The 19,241-nt window shown below is 46.4% G+C and overlaps 1 protein-coding gene across 3 annotated transcripts in view; it reads right to left on the reverse strand.

Annotated features, from left to right (window-relative positions):
- Window positions 1–4,646: 4,646 nt before the first annotated feature.
- The window catches only part of EPG5 (ectopic P-granules autophagy protein 5 homolog), a 104,879-nt gene continuing 90,284 nt past the window's right edge, over window positions 4,647–19,241 (reverse strand). For all 3 annotated transcript variants that reach the window (XM_041760482.1, XM_041760473.1, XM_041760464.1), the window contains exons 40-44: window positions 15,962–16,204; window positions 14,479–14,695; window positions 14,083–14,298; window positions 11,310–11,424; window positions 4,647–9,086 (exon numbers count right to left, since the gene is read on the reverse strand). In XM_041760482.1, coding sequence (XP_041616416.1) covers window positions 8,904–9,086; window positions 11,310–11,424; window positions 14,083–14,298; window positions 14,479–14,695; window positions 15,962–16,204 — 974 coding nt within the window. In that variant the 3' untranslated portion in view covers window positions 4,647–8,903. The remainder of the gene's footprint in view (window positions 9,087–11,309; window positions 11,425–14,082; window positions 14,299–14,478; window positions 14,696–15,961; window positions 16,205–19,241) is intronic.

The raw sequence follows: 19,241 nt of genomic DNA on the forward strand, positions 1-19,241 counted from the left end.
TCTGCCCAACACTTCTCACACTGGCCTTCCACGTTCACACTTCAGTGCTAGCTTGTGCATTTTAGCTCCCGCAGTCCTTGGGATCAGTGAGGGGACCAGGGAGGAAGTGGTGCTTGGGACCAGGGCAGGCTGGCAAGAAGAGAAGGGCCACAGAGCTAGGGGACTGAAGAGGCCACGGGGACAAACTTTCTCTCCTTTGGAACTTTGCCCAAAGCTCAGGTGGTGACCCATGTAGGGAAGGGCCGTCACTGACGCTCTTCTGGGGCAGTGGCCTGAAGGTTGAGGGAGCCTCACAAGGTAATAAGCAGGTGACTAGGGGCCCTTATGCACCAGAGCCTCTGCCAGAGGTTTGAGCTGTCAGAAGGCCCGAGGCGTTGGGATTTGTACCTCCTTGGATGAGGATACTGTGGGCATCTCCATGGGAGGGTCCTCTATCACCAAGGGAGAAGCGAGGGACATGAGGGTGGTGTGTCTAGAAACATCTGCATGGACTTTGAGGCCTGTTTTGCAGCCAGGAAAAATGGTGATGGCAACGATTTCTTATGCACCTGCTGCATGCTAGAAATTGGACCAGGAGTTTGGGCATATGGCAATGAGTCTGGGCCGGGTTGTGCTGTGGAAACAAACCAACCCCAAAATCACAGGAGCTGAAAACAATTAGGGTTTATTCTCGCCAAAGATACATGCCCTTCATGGACTGGCTTTGTTCATTGTACTTACTCAGGGACCCAGGCTCCCAGGGATCCCCCCACCTCTTGTTGCAGACTATTGGGTTGGAGATAAAAAGAAAGCTCAAAGAGGGTCTCCCACTGAGATCAGGACTCATCGGCCAGAACTAGCCCCAGGCCCCATTCACTCTCAGGGGCTGGGGAATGAAACCCTACACTGTACCTGGAATGGGGAACAGCCCTGATGGCTCCATAGTAAGACTCTCTGGGATTTCTCACGTTAGGAAGCAATAGACCAGTAAGTGGGAAATCATGTAAGGACAAACAATATGCTGAAGATGCTGGGGGTGGGGGGGGACACAGAAAGGATGACTGACCCAGTCTTGGGAAGGCTTCCTGGAGGAGGGGACATGGAAATGGTACATGTAACAGGGGAGAATGGGAGTTGGAAGGTAAGAACAAAGGTGATTCTAAGCAGAAAGGACAGCCTGGGCAAGGCCAGGTGGTGGGACACAGTGTGATGTTGAAGCAGCTGAAAGTTGCTGGAGCATGAGGGTAGAGGCCAGGTGGCCGGAGCTGGGGCGGCAGCAAGACGAAGCTCCCACACGGTGCAAAGGGCTGCCCCCAACAGGGTTGAGGAGCAGAGGGCAGCCGGGGCACCCAGGGGCCCAAGTATGGTGCTGACGGCCTGTACTGCTCAGCAGCCGCTTTCATGAGTCTGACCGCCGCACCTGCTCCAGACCCTCCATGCTCTGGGCCCGGGGTTTCCACCTGGAGACCTGCTCCACTTGGAGCAGTGTTTCCGCAGTGGTTTCTGAGGGTAGCCTGCATCAGGAACAGCTGGGGAACTTGCTCAAATCCCCATTCCGAGTGCCACCTGGGCTCCTAGAAGTGGGCTCTGAGGGTGGGCGCTGAGCTGTAAACAAATGCTCACGTGCTTCAGCCCCTAACTTTGTATTAGGATCATTTCCAACATGTGCGCACATGCGCACACAAGCTGTAAAAGACGATCACCCAGATACCTACCACCTACATTCAATAGTTACTACCATTTTGCCATACTTGCTAATGGGCACGTGTGCATACGTGTGCACACGAATCTGTGTGTTCAGCTGAACCGTCAATAGTAAACTGTGGATACCACAGTACTTCACCTTGAAATACATCAGCCACACCTCCAGAGGATGAGAGCACTCTCCTCTGTAACTTCGATGCCATTGTCGCATTTGAGAAAATTAACAATAATCGAATAATACTGTCGTACAGCCCACGTTCATGTTTCCCGTGCAAACTGTCTTTATTAGCTTGTTGTCTCTAGCCAGGGCCCAGTGGAGTCCAGGCCATTCTTTAGCAAGCTAGTTTGAGACTCCCCCTGGGTGGGCCTGACTAACTAGGGTGGGAGTGCTCTTCCTAGGGTCGTGCAGTTTGAGGTAGGACTTCCCAGAAACTGCAGAAGTGGCATTCCTCAGAGAGATGCGCCTCCGATGGGTGGTTCTGCATACCGTGATGGGCTCTGGGCACCTTCTGAGAGGGGCAGCACAGGGTTCCGCCAGCATGCCCTCTACTAATCTGTTCCCAGTGCAAGGCGGCCTCCTGCTCCATCTTCAGAGAAAGCAGCTAGCTGCTCCAGGGGCTGACGGGGAGGGTGGCGAGGGGACTGCACCTTGGCCTTCCGACTCCTGGGAGCAGAGCCACCATCCTCCCCAAGCAGGCCATCTGAGAGCACCCAGGCTCTGTCCCTGGCAAGGACAGACCATAGCCACAGGTGACAGACCGTTCAGCACATCATCCCCCGTCCTGAAGCCATGGAGAGAAGTGACCCAGGAGACTTGGTGTTTTCAAGACAGGAGTCCCCCACCCCCCACCCCGCCAGTGTGGCCCAGGACACATGCTCCAGGAATGTGAGCCTGTCTGTCCTGAGAAGGGTTTTGGAGAACCCCCACCCTGCCCCCAACTGCACCCCACCTCCTACCCTTGGAGCTGCAGTTGGGGGGGAGGGGGGAAGAGATGACAATTGCCACGGGGCCCACCCAGGTCTACCAAGAGCCCAACACACTTTCCCTGCCCTTGAGCTGCTAATAACCTCACTTTTATATGGAGATACATCTAGATGAGAAGACCGTGATGGTGAGATAGTCTCTACAGAAGGCAGGCCCTGCCTGGAGATGGAAGCAACACACAGTGGGGCTGGGTCATCACATACAGCCTCCCTGCGAGCCTGGACCCGAGAGCCATGGCCCCACCAGCCGCTGGGACCTTAGAGACCTGGAGTCAGGGGTCCTGGGCTCTGTCCCGCATTCAGCCCTGTCACTGCCCCTCCCAACAGCCCCCCACATTTCCTGAGTGCCTCCACCTTCATGACCTCAGGGAGTTCTCTTCGCACATGTTTTGTGACAAAACATCTCTGGTCCCAGCTGCTTCCTCACCCACCTGCCATCCTCTTTCCCAGGGTCCCCTCTCCTGTGTCACATTTTATGAATTAAAGGGAGAAAATCTGCCAATATAAGGATACAGAATTACTTGGGATTGGACCCCTCTAGGTCTCCCTGGGTTTGGGGCCCCAGAACTTTATCTTCCACAGCCCTCCTCAAGCCCTGTGTGCAAGTGACCTCAAAGGGTCCCCAGACCTGAAGATTGCCCACTCACCTCCATACCTCCACCAAAGGAGGAGGAGGAGGAGGAAGAGGGGTGGGGGAGGGGAGAATGGGAAGGAGGGGATAGGGAAAGGGAAGGTAGACAGAGGGACCTTAAGACAGGCTGACTAAGGACAAGGCAGGGCACAGGTCAGCCTGGGAAGGCTGGCTGAGTCCGGGGTAAATCTGGTCTAAGCCACAAATTTAGGCTATGTTAAAATATGGTGTTCAGGTGAGAGGCCACATTGGTCACTGACATCAGATCAGGAATGTAGGGCTGTTTCCTAAGAGGATTTGGCTAACAAAGGAAGACCAAAGGGGAAGAGGGCTGTCTTCAGAAGAGGAGCAGTTTTTGGAGGAAGATCCCAGCTCCTTCATACTTAGATTAAGACCTTCCCTAATTCTGAGTGGCCCCACAGTGACAGAGGCCACTTCTGGCTGCACTTCTGTGGGTGTGGCCCAGCAAGAAAGCCCATGCATCTCGAGACAGGGAACAGGATTCTTAGAATTCAAGGAGGTGGCACAGCTTGTCTCTGATCTGCTGTCCAGTCCCTAAATCCTGTGGTTCTATCTGCCAAACCCAGACAAGGACAGAAGAGGTCCTGTCCCGGGGAAATCCCAAATTGATGTTAATACCACAAGTGCAGACCCTCCACCGTACTTTGGCCCATTCCAGATGTGTCTTAGAAATGTTAATGAAGGGACACCTGGGTGGCTCAGTAGTGGAGCATCTGCCTTTGGCTCAGGGCGTGATCCTGGGGTCCAGGGATCTAGTCCCATAGCGCCTGCCTTCAGCCCAGAGTGTGATCCTGGAGTTCCGGGATTCAATCCCGCATCAGGCTCCCTGCAGGGAACCTGCTTCTCCCCTCTCTGTGTCTCTGCCTCTCTGTGTCTCTCATGAATAAATAAAGCTTAAAAAAAAAAAAAAAAAGAAATGTTAATGAAAATAGTAAGAGGGAGCTCCGAGCTCAGGTTAGGAGGCCCTCTCCCGGCAGCTTGGTCCTCCGAGGTGTCCCATCCCCACCACGAACTCTGGCAGTGGAGCCTTCCAGAAGTTTCTTGTCCTTCCACTTGCTAAGGTCACAACCACATCACAGACTCAGGGCTCTCCTGAACTCTCTGGGATCACCAGGTGGCCGCCTGTCTATGCCAGGTCTTAAACCCCTAAGCATTAAATTCCCTTTGAAACTAGAGGCCTTGGGTGTGGTGTAGTGACAGGGCACGACGATATACAGATTCTACCCATTACCAGCTTTCTAATTTCACATTTGTCTTAGTGAGGTTTCTGGATCAAAAGACCTGCCAACCAACTTGCCAAAAATGAGACATGTCCACCACATGTAAATTAAATTTGATTCTGGTTTATTTGCAGAATTTTGCTTAAACCAATTTTCATTTCTCCCTGTTTCTCATCATTATATAAAAACTCCTTTGCACTCCTTTGTAAAATGCTAAACAATAAGAAGCGAATATTGCACATTTAATGACCAAATAAGTTGTGGTTTTTAAAGGCCACACTAGACATGTGGGAAGGAGAGCATTAAACACACTTAGGAAGTACCTGTGACCCCATAAGTGATTTTAAGCCATTGAAAGAAAAATAAATTCTAACCTTCAGTGCTTGGTGAGACATATTACATCTGTACATTAAAAAATAAGAGTTATTATAAACAACATTCATTCCTTAAGTGATCTCATTATCCCAAAACAGGGTCAGTTATTTTTTCAAGTTATTGTCCTCAGAAATCAGGGACCTATCCAGACTAGAGGAAGCATCAATTCTATAGCTTGTACAGGACACTCGATGGCTCAGTAATGTGTGAGGATCACTGCGGACCAGAACAAGGTCAGTATGAGTGCCTGGCTGTAAGCCAAGAACTTTATCCAGCTCAACCCAGATTCCAACGGAAGATCAGTAGAATACTTAAAAAAAAAAAAAAAAAAAAAAAAGCAACATGTTTGTTTCCAACATTATACTCTCCATTTTGTTTAAAAGACAACTGAACAGAAGAATATTTAGCAACTACCTCAAAATAAGCCATAAAGTTGGCCCCAAACGAAGAGCAGTTTACACACAAGGGCACCTTACTGTTACCAGCGCATCACACACGCAGGCGGGAAGGCCAGTCTTTGGTGGCAGCTGATGTCGAACCAAGGTCTGTTGTTGGAATTTGCTGCCAAACGATGTGCCAACCACCGTGGGGGCCACTGAGAGCCCATGCTGTCACTCGGGGCCTGGGGAGTTAACCTCGCTGCTTGGCCCACACTGCCCTGCCGACCCCCGCGCAGGGGCCAGGTGGAGGGCACCAAACGGGAGTCTGCAGGTGAGTGCCACCCCCAGGTTGTGCCCTCAGAGCCCCTCTGGTCTCGAGCCCATGGATGCCGCCCTCTCGGAGTAACATGGGCTAACTGGGGCGCTCTTTCCCAAAGAGCAGCCCTGTTAGATGTTCAGGGGATGAGGACCAGCAAAAGGCACTGAGCACTCAGCCTGGAGACCAGGGGTGGACGAGTGGGGTTGGAGGTGTGATGAGGGCTGGAAATGGTGGAAGATTTGTCTGAGGAGTGAGACCAGCCCCTGCCTGGCTGGCCTGCTCCAGCCAAAGCACAATATAGAGCAGTACTGGGGGTAGGGGGTGGGAGGGTAGCTGGCCTAGGGCCACCTGGACGTGTCCATGGGGGCGGGACTACAGGTCTGGGGGCGGGGCCGGCGGGGAGAGGAGGCAGAGGGGAGGTGGGAGGGGGTCAGGAGAGGAGGCTGGAAGGGCAGGGCTAGGGATGCCTGCTGAGAGAGGCGGGACCAGATGAGCTTTAATGACCCTGCTGACGTCAAAAGTCAGGATTCTACAGCATTTGCTGCCTGCTCCAGAAGAAATCCGTAATCTCAGTATTAAAAACCCAGTAGAAACACTGCGTATCACCTTCATTCAAAGGAAGAAAGGGCATGAACACTCTACTAGCCTGGACAATTGGACACACTGACATTAGCAACTGATTGGGGGAATGGGGTTGGCACTTGATTAAAGTGACATTAGGCTCCTCTGGGGGTTTTCATTTTTTGGACAGGCTTGTTCCGCCTGAGAACAGAGACACTCAGGCAACACCAGGAAGCAGGTATGACTGAGCCCCAAACAGATCAGGAGGTTCTCTGAGGACCCAGGAGCTGTGGGGACCTGCACATGGGTCCTGGCTCCTCCATCAGGCTGAGCAGACGCACGAGCACAACCTCCAGTCCTCAGCATCTGTGCCTTCCAGCTTCTTCCCAGCTTCCCTTGTCATGGCTGGTGCAGGAGCCAGGAGATGGGGTAAGATGGAATGTGCCTCGGACATGTCCTCTGGTGCTGCAGAGCCGAGGGGAGACGGGTGCAGAAGCAGGGGAGGTGCCCGTCCTTGGCCAGGTGCCGCCCAGGGGCACACGAGGGGAAGGTCTGTGCGAGCTCAAAGCAGGCAACGGTCTTGGAAACTGGCCCTCTGCACCCCACACTGAGACCACTTAGCAGCAAAGGTACATCACTCCTGGAAGCCAATGGGAGGAGGTCTGTTCTGCTCCAGGAGGCGACAGCAGCGCTGCCACCTTTGGAACTATCTTATCACACTGTCTTGAAAGTGCTTTCTTAGCCCAGAGCCGCTCTGAGGAGGCTGTATGGCAAGCAGAGCTTCCACTGTTGATGTGCACGAAGGAGTTAGAGAGGAGGCGCTCTCATGGACCATCCCTGATGGTCCAGTTCCAGTGGCAGGTGAGATAGAGGATATCAGGCCTAAGAGTCTGCATCCACTTTAACTGCAATCCCTGACAGGATAGTGTGAGGGCCCTAAAATTCATATTCTTGCCAGCTACAACCAAAGAGTGATTTTATTTATTATAATTTTTACAGACCAAACACATTATAAATATTACAAACCTTTGAAAATTAATAGATTCATCATAATTTTCTTTAAAATGTACATACTGTCACTCAAAATTTTCACATTCTAGGATATCAATAATTTCAGCTTCCTCAGACGCAAAACCCTTCCTGTCACAAAACATCTGTGGCCAAACCGGCCACCAAACTGCTCACAGCTTCTACCATTTTCTTACACAGCACAGGGAAGCTGACTGATGTTGACAATGGGGAGAAGCCAAACCCAGGCTAGCTCTGTGACGTGCCCCTCTTGAGATGGCACCTGGTGCCCTCCACAAATGTGGAGGCTGCACAGGGGTGATCGTCATCTGTGAGGCAGAGTGTTCTGTCCAACTAGAGAAGTTCAAAAGGAAGGAAAGCTCCTGTACCCTTCCACACAGGGGAAGCACTCCAAAAGGGTATCTGAAAAGAGACAATCACTCTGTTAACCTACATCCCTACCCCCTGCTAGGAGCTCAGTTCAGATGTTTTTAGATAAATATCCTGGGGTTATAAGTAGCCTATGAACAGAAGACATGGTATGCAAGCTGAACAAACAAAATCAATTCTGAGCCAAGGGAATGAGGAAGACAAGTCAAACTGCTCATTCTGCGGGGCAAACAATAAGAACAAGACCCTGGCAACAGGACAAGGCAAGGCTACAGGTGGGTGTTGGGAAGGAGTGAGCTGTAAACAACAAAAGGCACAGGGCTACGGGGAAAAGCCAACTTTCCACAGACCAGAGCTTCAGCAGGTATGCTGACTTCATCTGAGTTTAGATGTGGGATGAAGAAACAAGCAGGGAACAGAGCATCAAGGTCTCAGACTGTCTCTCTCTCTAGACAGCAAAGCTTTCAGATTTCAAGCCTGCTATCTACCAAGAGTTGCAAACTTTGATGTCTCCAGGGGCTGGGGGAGCCATGGGAATGAGGGAATAGGCTGGGACAGGCTCAACATGGATTATGTCTATAATGACCCCACCCTCCACCAAGGGATCAAACAAAACACGACTGTGCACAGTCTGCTCATCACATGCCACCAGCGTGTCACCTAGGTTGACACGGGCATCTTCTCCATGAGGACCACAGCTGGATGGGAATGGACTTGTCACCATCTCTGCCATCCACTATAAGCAGGATCAAGTGGCCACTTTTTAGACAATGACTTGCTTTAATTCAACATTCTTACCTCCATTCTGAGGGAAGGGATACTTTTAAGCTGGTGTTATTTCCCCATATTTGAGAAATGCAGAAATTTTTAAAGCTTGTTTTACACCTTGAAGGAACATAAATGGGATTCGAAAGTGAGGGTTCTACATGATTCCCAAAGCAGTTAGATCTGGCACAGTATTCTTGAGATTTAAATAAAACAGGGATACAAAAGAGCCCCGGGCGGGGTCCTATGAGGTGACTGGGGATCCAGCAGCTGAGAGTGGCTCTGTGCCCAAGTGAGACTTAGTAAGTTTCTTGTTGGGTAAACATAAAAACTAAAAAGGCCCCCGGAAGTTTCTAGAACTAAGAAAGCACACATACACACGCATACACATGTGCGCATGCGTGACAGAATTATTTAGTGCCTCCCGACTTGCATCTCAGTCGGGATGCAACTAACTCATTGGCCAAACTGAGCTCTGCAGTGAGACTGAGCAAAGTTACTTGTGCAACAGCAAAGTTAAATGTAAACATAAACAGCAATAGGGTTTCTTGTGATACTCAGTGTTACTATCGTATGTTGTCCAAATAATGCACTTCTGGATAGAGACAGTTAACAAGAAGAGCCAGGAAGCTTTTTCCATCTTGGAGGCAATGGCCAGGATGCTTTATAAATTGTGCAGCTTGTGATATCTGGTTCTGGTATTCAACATACTGCTTACTTGAGGTCAAGGATTCAAGAGCAGTTAGAGCCTAAAAGACACAAAGACACAGGGGTTAACCATATGGACGCATATAATGATTCCCACAGGTGCAGCACACCTGCCGTTATCTGGTACAACTGTGAGCCTCCGAGAACCTACAGATCTAGGAGGAGGAGTCCCAAAGGCAGGCAGTGATTAACCACAGTGGGACCACTGAGTTGAGCCAGCAACTCAAGCTTCTCTGGCTTCTGCCGCCTTCCACAATCCTGCCCTCCCTCTTCCTGGCCTGTGCTATGTCTCAAACCTTCCCCATGGACAGCCACTGCTACAAGCAGGCTGGCCTACTGCCTCGTCCTCCTTCACGCCAGTGCAAGCACAGAACCCTTCCCACCTGCTGCCTCTCCTCCTAGAGCCCAAACTGGAAATCCCTGGTGCCAGTGGCCTGTGAGATGTTGGATTTGCTGTCGGATTTGTTCTTAGGTTACAAAAATCACGTTATTAAACTAAACATATTAAACTAACTGTAGGAAATTCAAAAGAAACCAGTATCTGAGAGCTGCTGAGGGTAAACAATAAGGTAGTTCTATCAAGTCAACAAAGTACAAATCAAGTTCCTCTGGCTTTGCCCATTACAATGATCATTACAATGAAGGTGTTCCCGTAGCCCTCTTTGGGAATAAGGAAAAATATTTTTTAATTCCATAATTTTATACTGTCCTTTCTTCATAGTGGGAGAAGAGAAAAAGACTATTTGGAGAAAAAATCGGAACAATGGTTCTTGGTGGAGGGAGAGTTTTATTTTCCAGCTATACAGGCTCACCCACCACCAGGGATGGTGAATATGTCCATAAAGTCCCCCACACCTTCCCCTCTCGGATACAGTGACCACTACACTAGAGAATACAGATTAAATGGTGGAATTTGCTTGGCTCAGTAAACAAGGATGAAGATTCTGAGGATGGTAAATGAACCAGCAGCTTAGAAATAAATGGCTGAAGAAGGACATTTTGGAGTGGAAGCTAAACTGAAGAGATTTGGGTACCAACCTAACTGCTGTGTGAAGAGAGTTCAACCTAAGAACAGGATCAATGGAGACACGTAGGAGTCCTCACTCTAAGGGAATGAAGGCAGAGGTGAGGCCCAGGGGACCTGCTAGCATTGGACTTCTCAAATACACCTGGAAATGCATCATGCTGACTTCATAACCGGCCCTGGGGAGAATTGACAATTCACACATGGCTCCAGATGACATTAGGGACTCGAATAGCAGTTGTCAGGTCTGTGACATGTATCGGGTATTAGAGAAACCAAGAAGCCTGCAAAGAACCTGCTGACTGGATCACTGGATGTGTGCTCTTAATAACCAAGAGATCACCTTGAATGTGGCTGGCTCAGACTCTGCAAGGCTGCAAGGGAGGGAGAGCTGGGGGTGTGAGCGCCTACCATTCACAGAGAGGACTGCGCAGCACAGAGAGGGAAGCCGGAGCCACCAGCCTGAGTGAGTCTCGGCCCCGCCCTCTCTGCTCTACTTCCTCACTGCACAACCAGGATAGACACACTTTCTATGGTACAAGGGGTTATAAGGATTCAATGAGTTAAAACTTTAACTCATTAATTTCAAGTGAGTTAAAATTTACAACAGTGCCAGCCATGTAGTGAGGACTCAAGAATGCCTGCCATCATTTTACCTGAGACTCTTCTGTATGCATGTGGCAAGCTAGTTTACAGATGCAAATAGTTATGGGGATGGGACCACTGCCATGTGGCCTTTCTCCGTGTTTTTAGAACAAACTATAATTTCTCATAGCTGCCATTCTGTCCATGGTTGGTTATTCCAACAGCAGCCAACAGTGGTTAATGTCCAGACTCATACAACAGGACCCCCTTCCTTGGTTCCAAGTTAGAGCTCAGCCTACCTAATCAGTCTAGGCTGTGGCTCCATTGTCCGTGCCAGCCCCCAAACCCCAGCAGGTGACCGGCCAGTTAGCACACAGTCATGTTCATCAGACTGGCTGGCTTGCCCATGGCCCTGCTTCTTGTACAATGGCACTGACAGTGCTCTAGGCAAGCACCTACAAAGATGGTCCAAAATCCGAGGCAGCCATATGCACTAACCATTTACCAGAACATAGAGCATACTGAAGAGCCACTCCAGTAAGTCATGTCATCGTGTTGTTATCATGTGTAAGGACCACAGCTGCCACCCACCTGCCTCCTGAGCAGGCCTGCTGGAGGACTCCTACCCCATAATGGTAACACTGTTTTTACTGACCTGTTGAGCTTTTGGGGTCAGATGTAATTCCGAGCCAGGCTTCAAACGGATCTGATCCTCCGAAGGAACCTGAACTGAAAGGAAGGCGGCCATGCCTCGAGCCACCACTCGAAACCTTGGGTGTTAGGAAGAGGTCAGAAGTAAGTGACTATTAAAGCAAAGATTTTAAAATAAATACCACAGTTTCTCTTTAAAAACAAGATAAACACATTCCAGACCTAATGTTGCTAGCCCCTGCAAGAAAACTTTTTAGATTTTATTTATTTATTTGAGAGAGAGAGAGAGAGAGCACAAGCAAGGAGAGAGGCAGAGGGAAAGGGAGAAGCAGACTCCCCACTGAGCAGGGAGCCTGATGTGGGGCTCAATCCCAGGACCCTGGGATCATGACCTAGCCAAAGGCAGACAGATGCTCAACTGACTGACCCACTTAGGTGCCCCCCTCTGCAGGAAAATCTTAACAGTGATCAAGAAGAAGTGTTCATCTTCTTTCCATTATCACTGCCTAAACAATGTAAGCAAAATTCAGACTCAAGAATAAAAGCGTTGCCAACACGTAGAATAATTGGAACTCTCAGACATCACTAGTGAGTATGAGAAATGGCACAGGAAAACAGGTTCTGGCAGTTACTCAGTAACCTAAGCAGAGAGTGACCTTATGACCCATCAATTTTGCTCCTGGGCATATACTCAAAAGAATGGAAAGCAGGTGTTTTAACAGAAATCTGTAAATGAATTTTATAGCGGCACTCTTCACAACAGCCAAAAAGTGTAAACAACCCAAATGCCTATCAACTGATGATTGGATAAACAAAATGTGGGACATCCATACCGCGGAATATTACTCAGCCATTAAAAGAAATGAGGTAAAAAAAAAAAAAAGGTAAAAAAAATAAAAAAATAAAAATAAAAAAATAAAAAAATAATAATAAATAAAAATAAAAAAAAATAAATGAAATGAGGTAGATATATGATAAAACATGGACGAGTCTTGAAACTTCATGCAAAGTCACAGAAGCAAGACACACATACTAGATGATTCCATTTATATGAGATGTCCAGAATAGATACAATAAATCAGAAAATCAGATGGTGGCTGCCAAGATGCAGGGGAGAGGGGTTCAGGGAGTACCTATTTCATGAATATGGGATTTCCTGCTGGGGTGGCAGAAACATTCTGGAAGGACACAATGGTGACGGTTGCAACAACATTGTGTATGAACTAACTGCTACTGAATTGTACAGTTTAAAAGGGCTGTCATAATAAACTTAGTGTTATGTGTAGTCTATCACGATTTAAGGGAATCAAAATCACATACTCCTGCTAAATTCTATCACAAAGAAACATGATGTGAACTGGTTTGGACAAAGTGATTCCCGAAGTTGCAGCAAGAGGATGGGCTACTCCATAAGAATGCTGACATCAGAACGGTAAGAGAACTCTCTTCAACACTGATAAGGCTTTGGAAAGAAAACCATTATGCAAATAAGTGAGATAAATTGGGAGGCTAGTGGCAAATTCTTTCATGCCTTGGAGTATTTAGCAACAAAAACTTAGACTTGTTTCTCATTACTTATTCTTATCAGTTAATTTTAACTCATCTTGACTTAGAGCTCTAGGAGACAAGTCCCTCATGGGACCTGGACTGCCCTGACAAAGTATGCAGTGAAGCAGCTAAGTGGGTGTTTTAACCAAACCTTGCACATCATCACTGGCTCAGAACCAGAGAGACATCAGGACTGTGCTCAGGTTACAAAGTCAAAATGCAACAAGAGATGCTACTAGAAAAACATTCTTTAAACATGAAAACGACCCAGCAATTGCATTGCTGGGGATTTACCCCAAAGATACAGATGCAATGAAATGCTGGGATACCTGCACCCCGATGTTTATAGCAGCAATGTCCACAATAGCCAAACTGTGGAAGGATCCTCGGTGTCCATCGAAAGATGAATGGATAAAGAAGATGTGGTTTATGTATACAATGGAATATTACTCAGCCATTAGAAATGACAAATACCCACCATTTGCTTCAACGTGGATAGAACTGGAGGGTATTATGCTGAGTGAAATAAGTCAATAGGAGAAGGACAAACATTATATGGTCTCATTCATTTGGGGAATATAAATAATAGTGAAAGGGAATAGAAGGGAAGGGAGAAGAAATGGGTAGGAAATATCAGTAAAGGGGGATCCCTGGATGGCGCAGCGGTTTGGCGCCTGCCTTTGGCCCAGGGCGCGATCCTGGAGACTCGGGATCGAATCCCATGTCGGGCTCCCGGTGCATGGAGCCTGCTTCTCCCTCTGCCTGTGTCTCTGCCTCTCTGTCTCTCTCTCTCTCTCTCTCTATCAAAAATAAATAAAAATTAAAAAAAAAAAAAAAGGAAATATCAGAAAGGGAGACAGAACATGAAGACTCCTAACTCTGGGAAACGAACTAGGGGTGGTGGAAGGGGAGGAGGGCAGGGGGTAGGGGTGAATGGGTGACGGGCACTGAGGGGGGCACTTGATGGGATGAGCACTGGGTGTTATTCTGTATGTTGGCAAATTGAACACCAATAAAAAATAAATTTATTATTTAAACAAATGAGAAAAAAATAAACATGTTTTTTAAAATATAAAGATGTAATCAGGTGTTGCCTTTTTTTTTTTTTTTTCTCCTTAATCTGGGGGGATCCTACCCCTAAGTCAAAAAACCTACCAAAGTGTCACAATCCCTGAGGAGGAGCAGATGCCGAGGCCCCCTTAGGAGAGCAGGGGTAGGTGCTTCCTTACCTGTTAGACAGGGGGGACTTCCGGCCCAGCCCAATTGCCCCCAACAGCCCAGAGCTGAGCCTCTCCTCGGCCAGCAGGCTCAGCCTGCTCTGAAGCATGAGCAGAACTCGAATGACAGATTCTATCAAGACTGAGTCACTCTGCTCTGTCTGAATCAGGGACAGCTGCAGGACTTGGTGCCACCACAGGAACAGCTTGGCCTCATCCTGCATGGAGCTGCGGAGGGAGGCCCAGGAGGAAAATAAAATCAGAAGTGGATTCTTTCTGCTCCCATTTAACTGAAAGTCCACATTTGAATTTTATATAGAAAAGACATTTAGTACTTTAAAAGCTTAGGCTAACAGGTAATAATATGAATATAGTGAGTGCAATAGTATAGCCATAGGGCCAACACACCTTGGATACACCTGTTCCAACCACTTGCTTAAGAGAAGCAGCACTTTCATTTCGTTCCTTAGAGTCTGTTCACTATTTAAACACTGAAGCAAGTAGACATAAAGAGTCAGGTAACTGCTGAGGGACAGGCATTCTTGCAGAAATTCTTCTATGGTGAGCTCAGGCACTTGAAGGGACACCAGAATGGGGCCCCATCCTAAATTCTGATTGAGGGAACCTAAGAAAAGAACACCAAGAAAAGATAGCAAGATAAAAACAGGAATCAAATCATTTAACTGCTATAATGCATCTTTTAACTTTAGGCTTTAAGTCAAGCCCATGTGGGCCCCGGAGAGCAACGAAGGGACACATGCATGGTGGCTCAGACTGGAAACCTAACACACTAACTGCCTATGCCCCTGCTAGCCACTGCAGAGGGACAGAAGTCAGAACTAAGCACTGTGTTCTCGCAGTTAACTCTTCTCATCATTCTATGGTCATTAAAATTGCAGGTAGACACCAGTGACCTGTCCAATCAACTAATGGTCTTAACTTCATCTAATACCTTTTAACACTTAAGTATGTTATGAATACTTAAGCTTTTCCAAGGAAAATTCTTATTACTCTATCCAACTGAAGTATTTCCACTTTTCAAAGCTTAGCTAGACTCACACTTCAAAGGAAATCGATTGAAAAAAATTGTTTTGATTTTAGTAACATGAGTGAATTTGAAGCAGGAGTATTATCCTAATTGTTCTCAATTCTTTGGGGGGGTGGGGAAATGACCATGGGGAGATGGTGACATGCACAGCACCTTCCATGGGGGAACATGGGGACATGTCATGGGTGGCCAAGAAAGGGCAGATGTGAGTTATGGTCATCTCCTGGCATTCTTGCTCTAATATACTTCTTTCTCTCCTACTGTATGCACAATGATGTGTTACTGGGTATTAGAGTGGAGTAGTGCTAACCTGAACAATTCTTAACCAGACCATGTTGTTTCCAGAATCAGAGTTTAGGGAATAAGAAAAATATTAAAAAGGGAGGAGTGGGATGGGAATTGACCTCTTTGTAATAGTTCAAAAGATGTGACAAAAATCAATGAAAGACTTACATGAAAATTCATTTTAACAAGTGACAAAAATAGAAAAATAACATAGGGGTCTTATATAAAGATTCTGGTTTATAGCATTTGAAGAGTATGGCTAGGCTTGTGACTTACATGATGTGTCTACCATAAAAGGGCGAGCCTGACCTCTAAATCCACCATAAAATGAATTAGAGGTTCCCTCCCCAGAAACATGGTTGTACTAACAGACACGGGCCATAGGTTCTCATGCTAACCACAGATCTTTGCGAACAAAATACATACTAAAGTATCAGCTATATTAACAAGGAAATCTGAATGGTACAATCACCCATTGGGGAGGGTCTGAAAAGGTACCTCCTTGTGATAAAGCTTCAATCTCCCCTGGAAAGGACCACCCTAAAAGGAGCTTCATACCTTCTTTGAAGTAGGCAGCAATGCAGGCTTCTGTGGTCTCAGCCATGTGGCGGACAGAAGCCAGGCTCTGACAGGCTGCTGTTAAGAGGGGCAGGACCACCAGCCCGTGCACTTTCTGCCCAATCCAGGTCCGCACACTGCCCCGGAGGAACTCTGCTGTCGGAATAGTGGCATTGTTCATCATCATTAGGACTTCCATAAAGAGGCTGCTGAGGGCCATGTGGCGGGTCTGGCTGTCCATGTCTGCAAGGGAACACAGATACACCATAAGAGGCTGCCGGAACAGTCACGGGCATGTGAGCAACCTCGGCTGCACTCCAGGCACATCTTAGGACCACACTTGAAGGACCAGAGCGAGTACTCTGGATGGTGCTTGGCTGTTAAGGATCAGATACTGCACGTCAGTACTTTTTAAGGGCACAGTAAGGAACCACCCAGAGATCCCTGGTTACAGCAGGTGGCCGAGTAATCCTTTCATAAAGACACATATCGGGATCCCTGGGTGGCGCAGCGGTTTGGCGCCTGCCTTTGGCCCAGGGCGCGATCCTGGAGACCCGGGATCGAATCCCACATCAGGCTCCCGGTGCATGGAGCCTGCTTCTTCCTCCGCCTGTGTCTCTGCCTCTCTCTCTCTCTCTGTGACTATCATAAATAAATAAATAAATAAATAAATAAAAATTTAAAAAAAAAAAAAAAAGACACATATCAAGCTGGTATGGAAGACTAAATTATTTATCAGAACATGCTTACTTAGAATTTAGCTGCCAAAATTTGCTCATTTGGAAAACCGAATACACAGATCTCAGAAGTCACCTGGTAAACTGGCTAGAAAAAAAATAACCTCTGCTCTCATCGTTGCCAAAGCTGTCGATATTCTGGAGTAATTTATAAGGAAGAGAGATTATTATTACTTAAAACTAAATATAGAAGGAAGAGAAAAATCTTTTTAAGCCTTCTTAAAAGAGCTAACTTAGCAACTTTTGTTTTTTTTTTAAATAAAAAAAGTGGACAGACTGATAATATAAATAAGTCTTTCCAAAAAATTGAAAGATGAAAGGTGCACAGCATGCAAGAAAAAGCAAATTCATTGGACAAGAGACCTGCAAATGAGCAGGTTACTGAGGTGGGTTCCTTCCTCTCATCTCAAAATAGAAAACCTCTTTTACCAGGAATTTGTAGAGAAAACTATTCAACAGGCTATAGTTTCTACCAAGTACTTCTAGCTCTCCTTGAGCTAGGTAACATTTTTTAATAGACTAGAAATGGGGCTTTGTCACAACAAGGCTTTGGTATTCATACGAGTGAGAGCAGAGGAGTCTGGGTCTTACTCGCCACACCATTAAATCAAACTTGCCCACCTGCAAGTTACTAATTTAATGTTACTACAAGACCTACTTATCAAGCATGGACTTCAGAAACCAAAGTTCTAGACGTAAGCTCAACAATGTATGTGTGTGAGTACGTATTTTGTCATGTATTCCTGTGGGTACATGCATTCTTCTCTAAGGCCGTAACTCCGAAGTTCAGTTCAAAAGCAACTGTAATTATAATTTGCCTTTTAAGGATGACTCAGTAACAAAAAACTAGTACAGTAAGCCTCCTAATAGATCCCACCCTTTCCTCTCCCTATGCATCATCAATACAGTCAACAAATGTTTTCTTAAAAACCAGATCTGATCCTGTCACTCTTCTAATGAAGAGCTTTCTAAAATGCCCTCCTCTCCTATGCTTGGCCAGCTATTATATGACCTTCACAGCCTAAACACATTTGATCAATTCTAGAACCATTTCTCCAGTATCACTTGCTAATTTTTCTTTTTTTCTTTTAACATCAATTGGGTGTTACTGGCTAGAGGGGATGATACTAAAGAGATAGGTGCACTATCTCATTCCATGCTTACAGTATGCATATGAAACAGTACAATTGTTATATCCATTTTGCAAATGAAGTTATACAATTTGCCCAAGATCACATGGTTAGCAAGTGGAAAGCCCAGTTAGTCTGGTTCCAGAATCTGCTTTTTAACTACCACATTATATATGCAGTGCGGTAAGTCTATATGGCAGATGTATTCAAGAAATTCCAATTAATTTTTGGTTCACCAATTCCAACCAACTCAGACAGCAACACTAGCTTTCAATTGCTATGCTTCCCTAAATACTAGAGTTGCCTATTTTCAAACAGTATTTATTTATTTATTTATTTATTTTTTTGATTTTTTTATTTATTTATGATAGTCACAGAGAGAGAGAGAGAGAGAGAGAGAGGCAGAGACACAAGCAGAGGGAGAAGCAGGCTCCATGCACTGGGAGCCCGATGTGGGATTCGATCCCGGGTCTCCAGGATCGCGCCCTGGGCCAAAGGCAGGTGCCAAACTGCTGCGCCACCCAGGGATCCCTCAAACAGTATTTAAATAAGCATTAAAACGTTTGTGAGATTCACCCATGTGGTGGCAGATTCTGAATGCTACATTCTATTATGTGGATATACAACAACTCAACCTTCCTACTAAAAACATGGGTTGTTTCTGGTCGTGGACTCCCTCAGATACATACCTATAGACACTGTTCACATTTCCCAGGGCACAGGTGCATTTCTTTTGGAATATTTCAAGGGTTAGAATTCTGAGTCATAGAATATATAAACTAGTAGATGATGGATGCCCAACTTTTAAAAATGGTTGTACCAATTCCCTCTGTGATCAGCAGATGAGTTATACTGATCCACATATTCACCAATTTTGTATTGAAACTTTAACTGTATTCATTCTGGTGGATGTATCATCACCTGTCACTATATGCATTTCCCTAATTATTAATATGGTTAGCACCTTTCCATGAATATTAGATATTCTCTTTTGTAGAATATCAACTCAAGGGTCTTGTTCATTTTTTCTACTGGGTTGTGTTTTTCTTCTTTCTTGTATCCAGTGTGATAATTTTTGTCACTCATATTTAATGTAATTACTGATGTAACTGAGTCTAAATCTACTATCTTACAATATACTTTCCATTTATTCCTCCTATTCTACATTCCTTTTTCTCTCTTTTACTTCTTTTCATTATTTCTTATTCTACTTTTTCTCTTTTGGTCTGGAGGTTAAACACCATTCCAACATTCTTACAGTGGTTGCCTTACAAATTACACATGCACTCTTGACTTTTCAAAGTCGGCTGTTAACTGGCTCCCAGACAGTGCAGGGGCTCTGTAACATTCTAACTCCTACTACCTCTCCCTGCTGGTGCCACAACCCCAGGAGGCATTACTATTATTATTGTT

The sequence above is a fragment of the Vulpes lagopus genome, chromosome 1 (genome assembly GCF_018345385.1).
Source record: "Vulpes lagopus strain Blue_001 chromosome 1, ASM1834538v1, whole genome shotgun sequence".
In the NCBI taxonomy this organism is placed as follows: Eukaryota; Metazoa; Chordata; class Mammalia; order Carnivora; family Canidae; genus Vulpes; species Vulpes lagopus.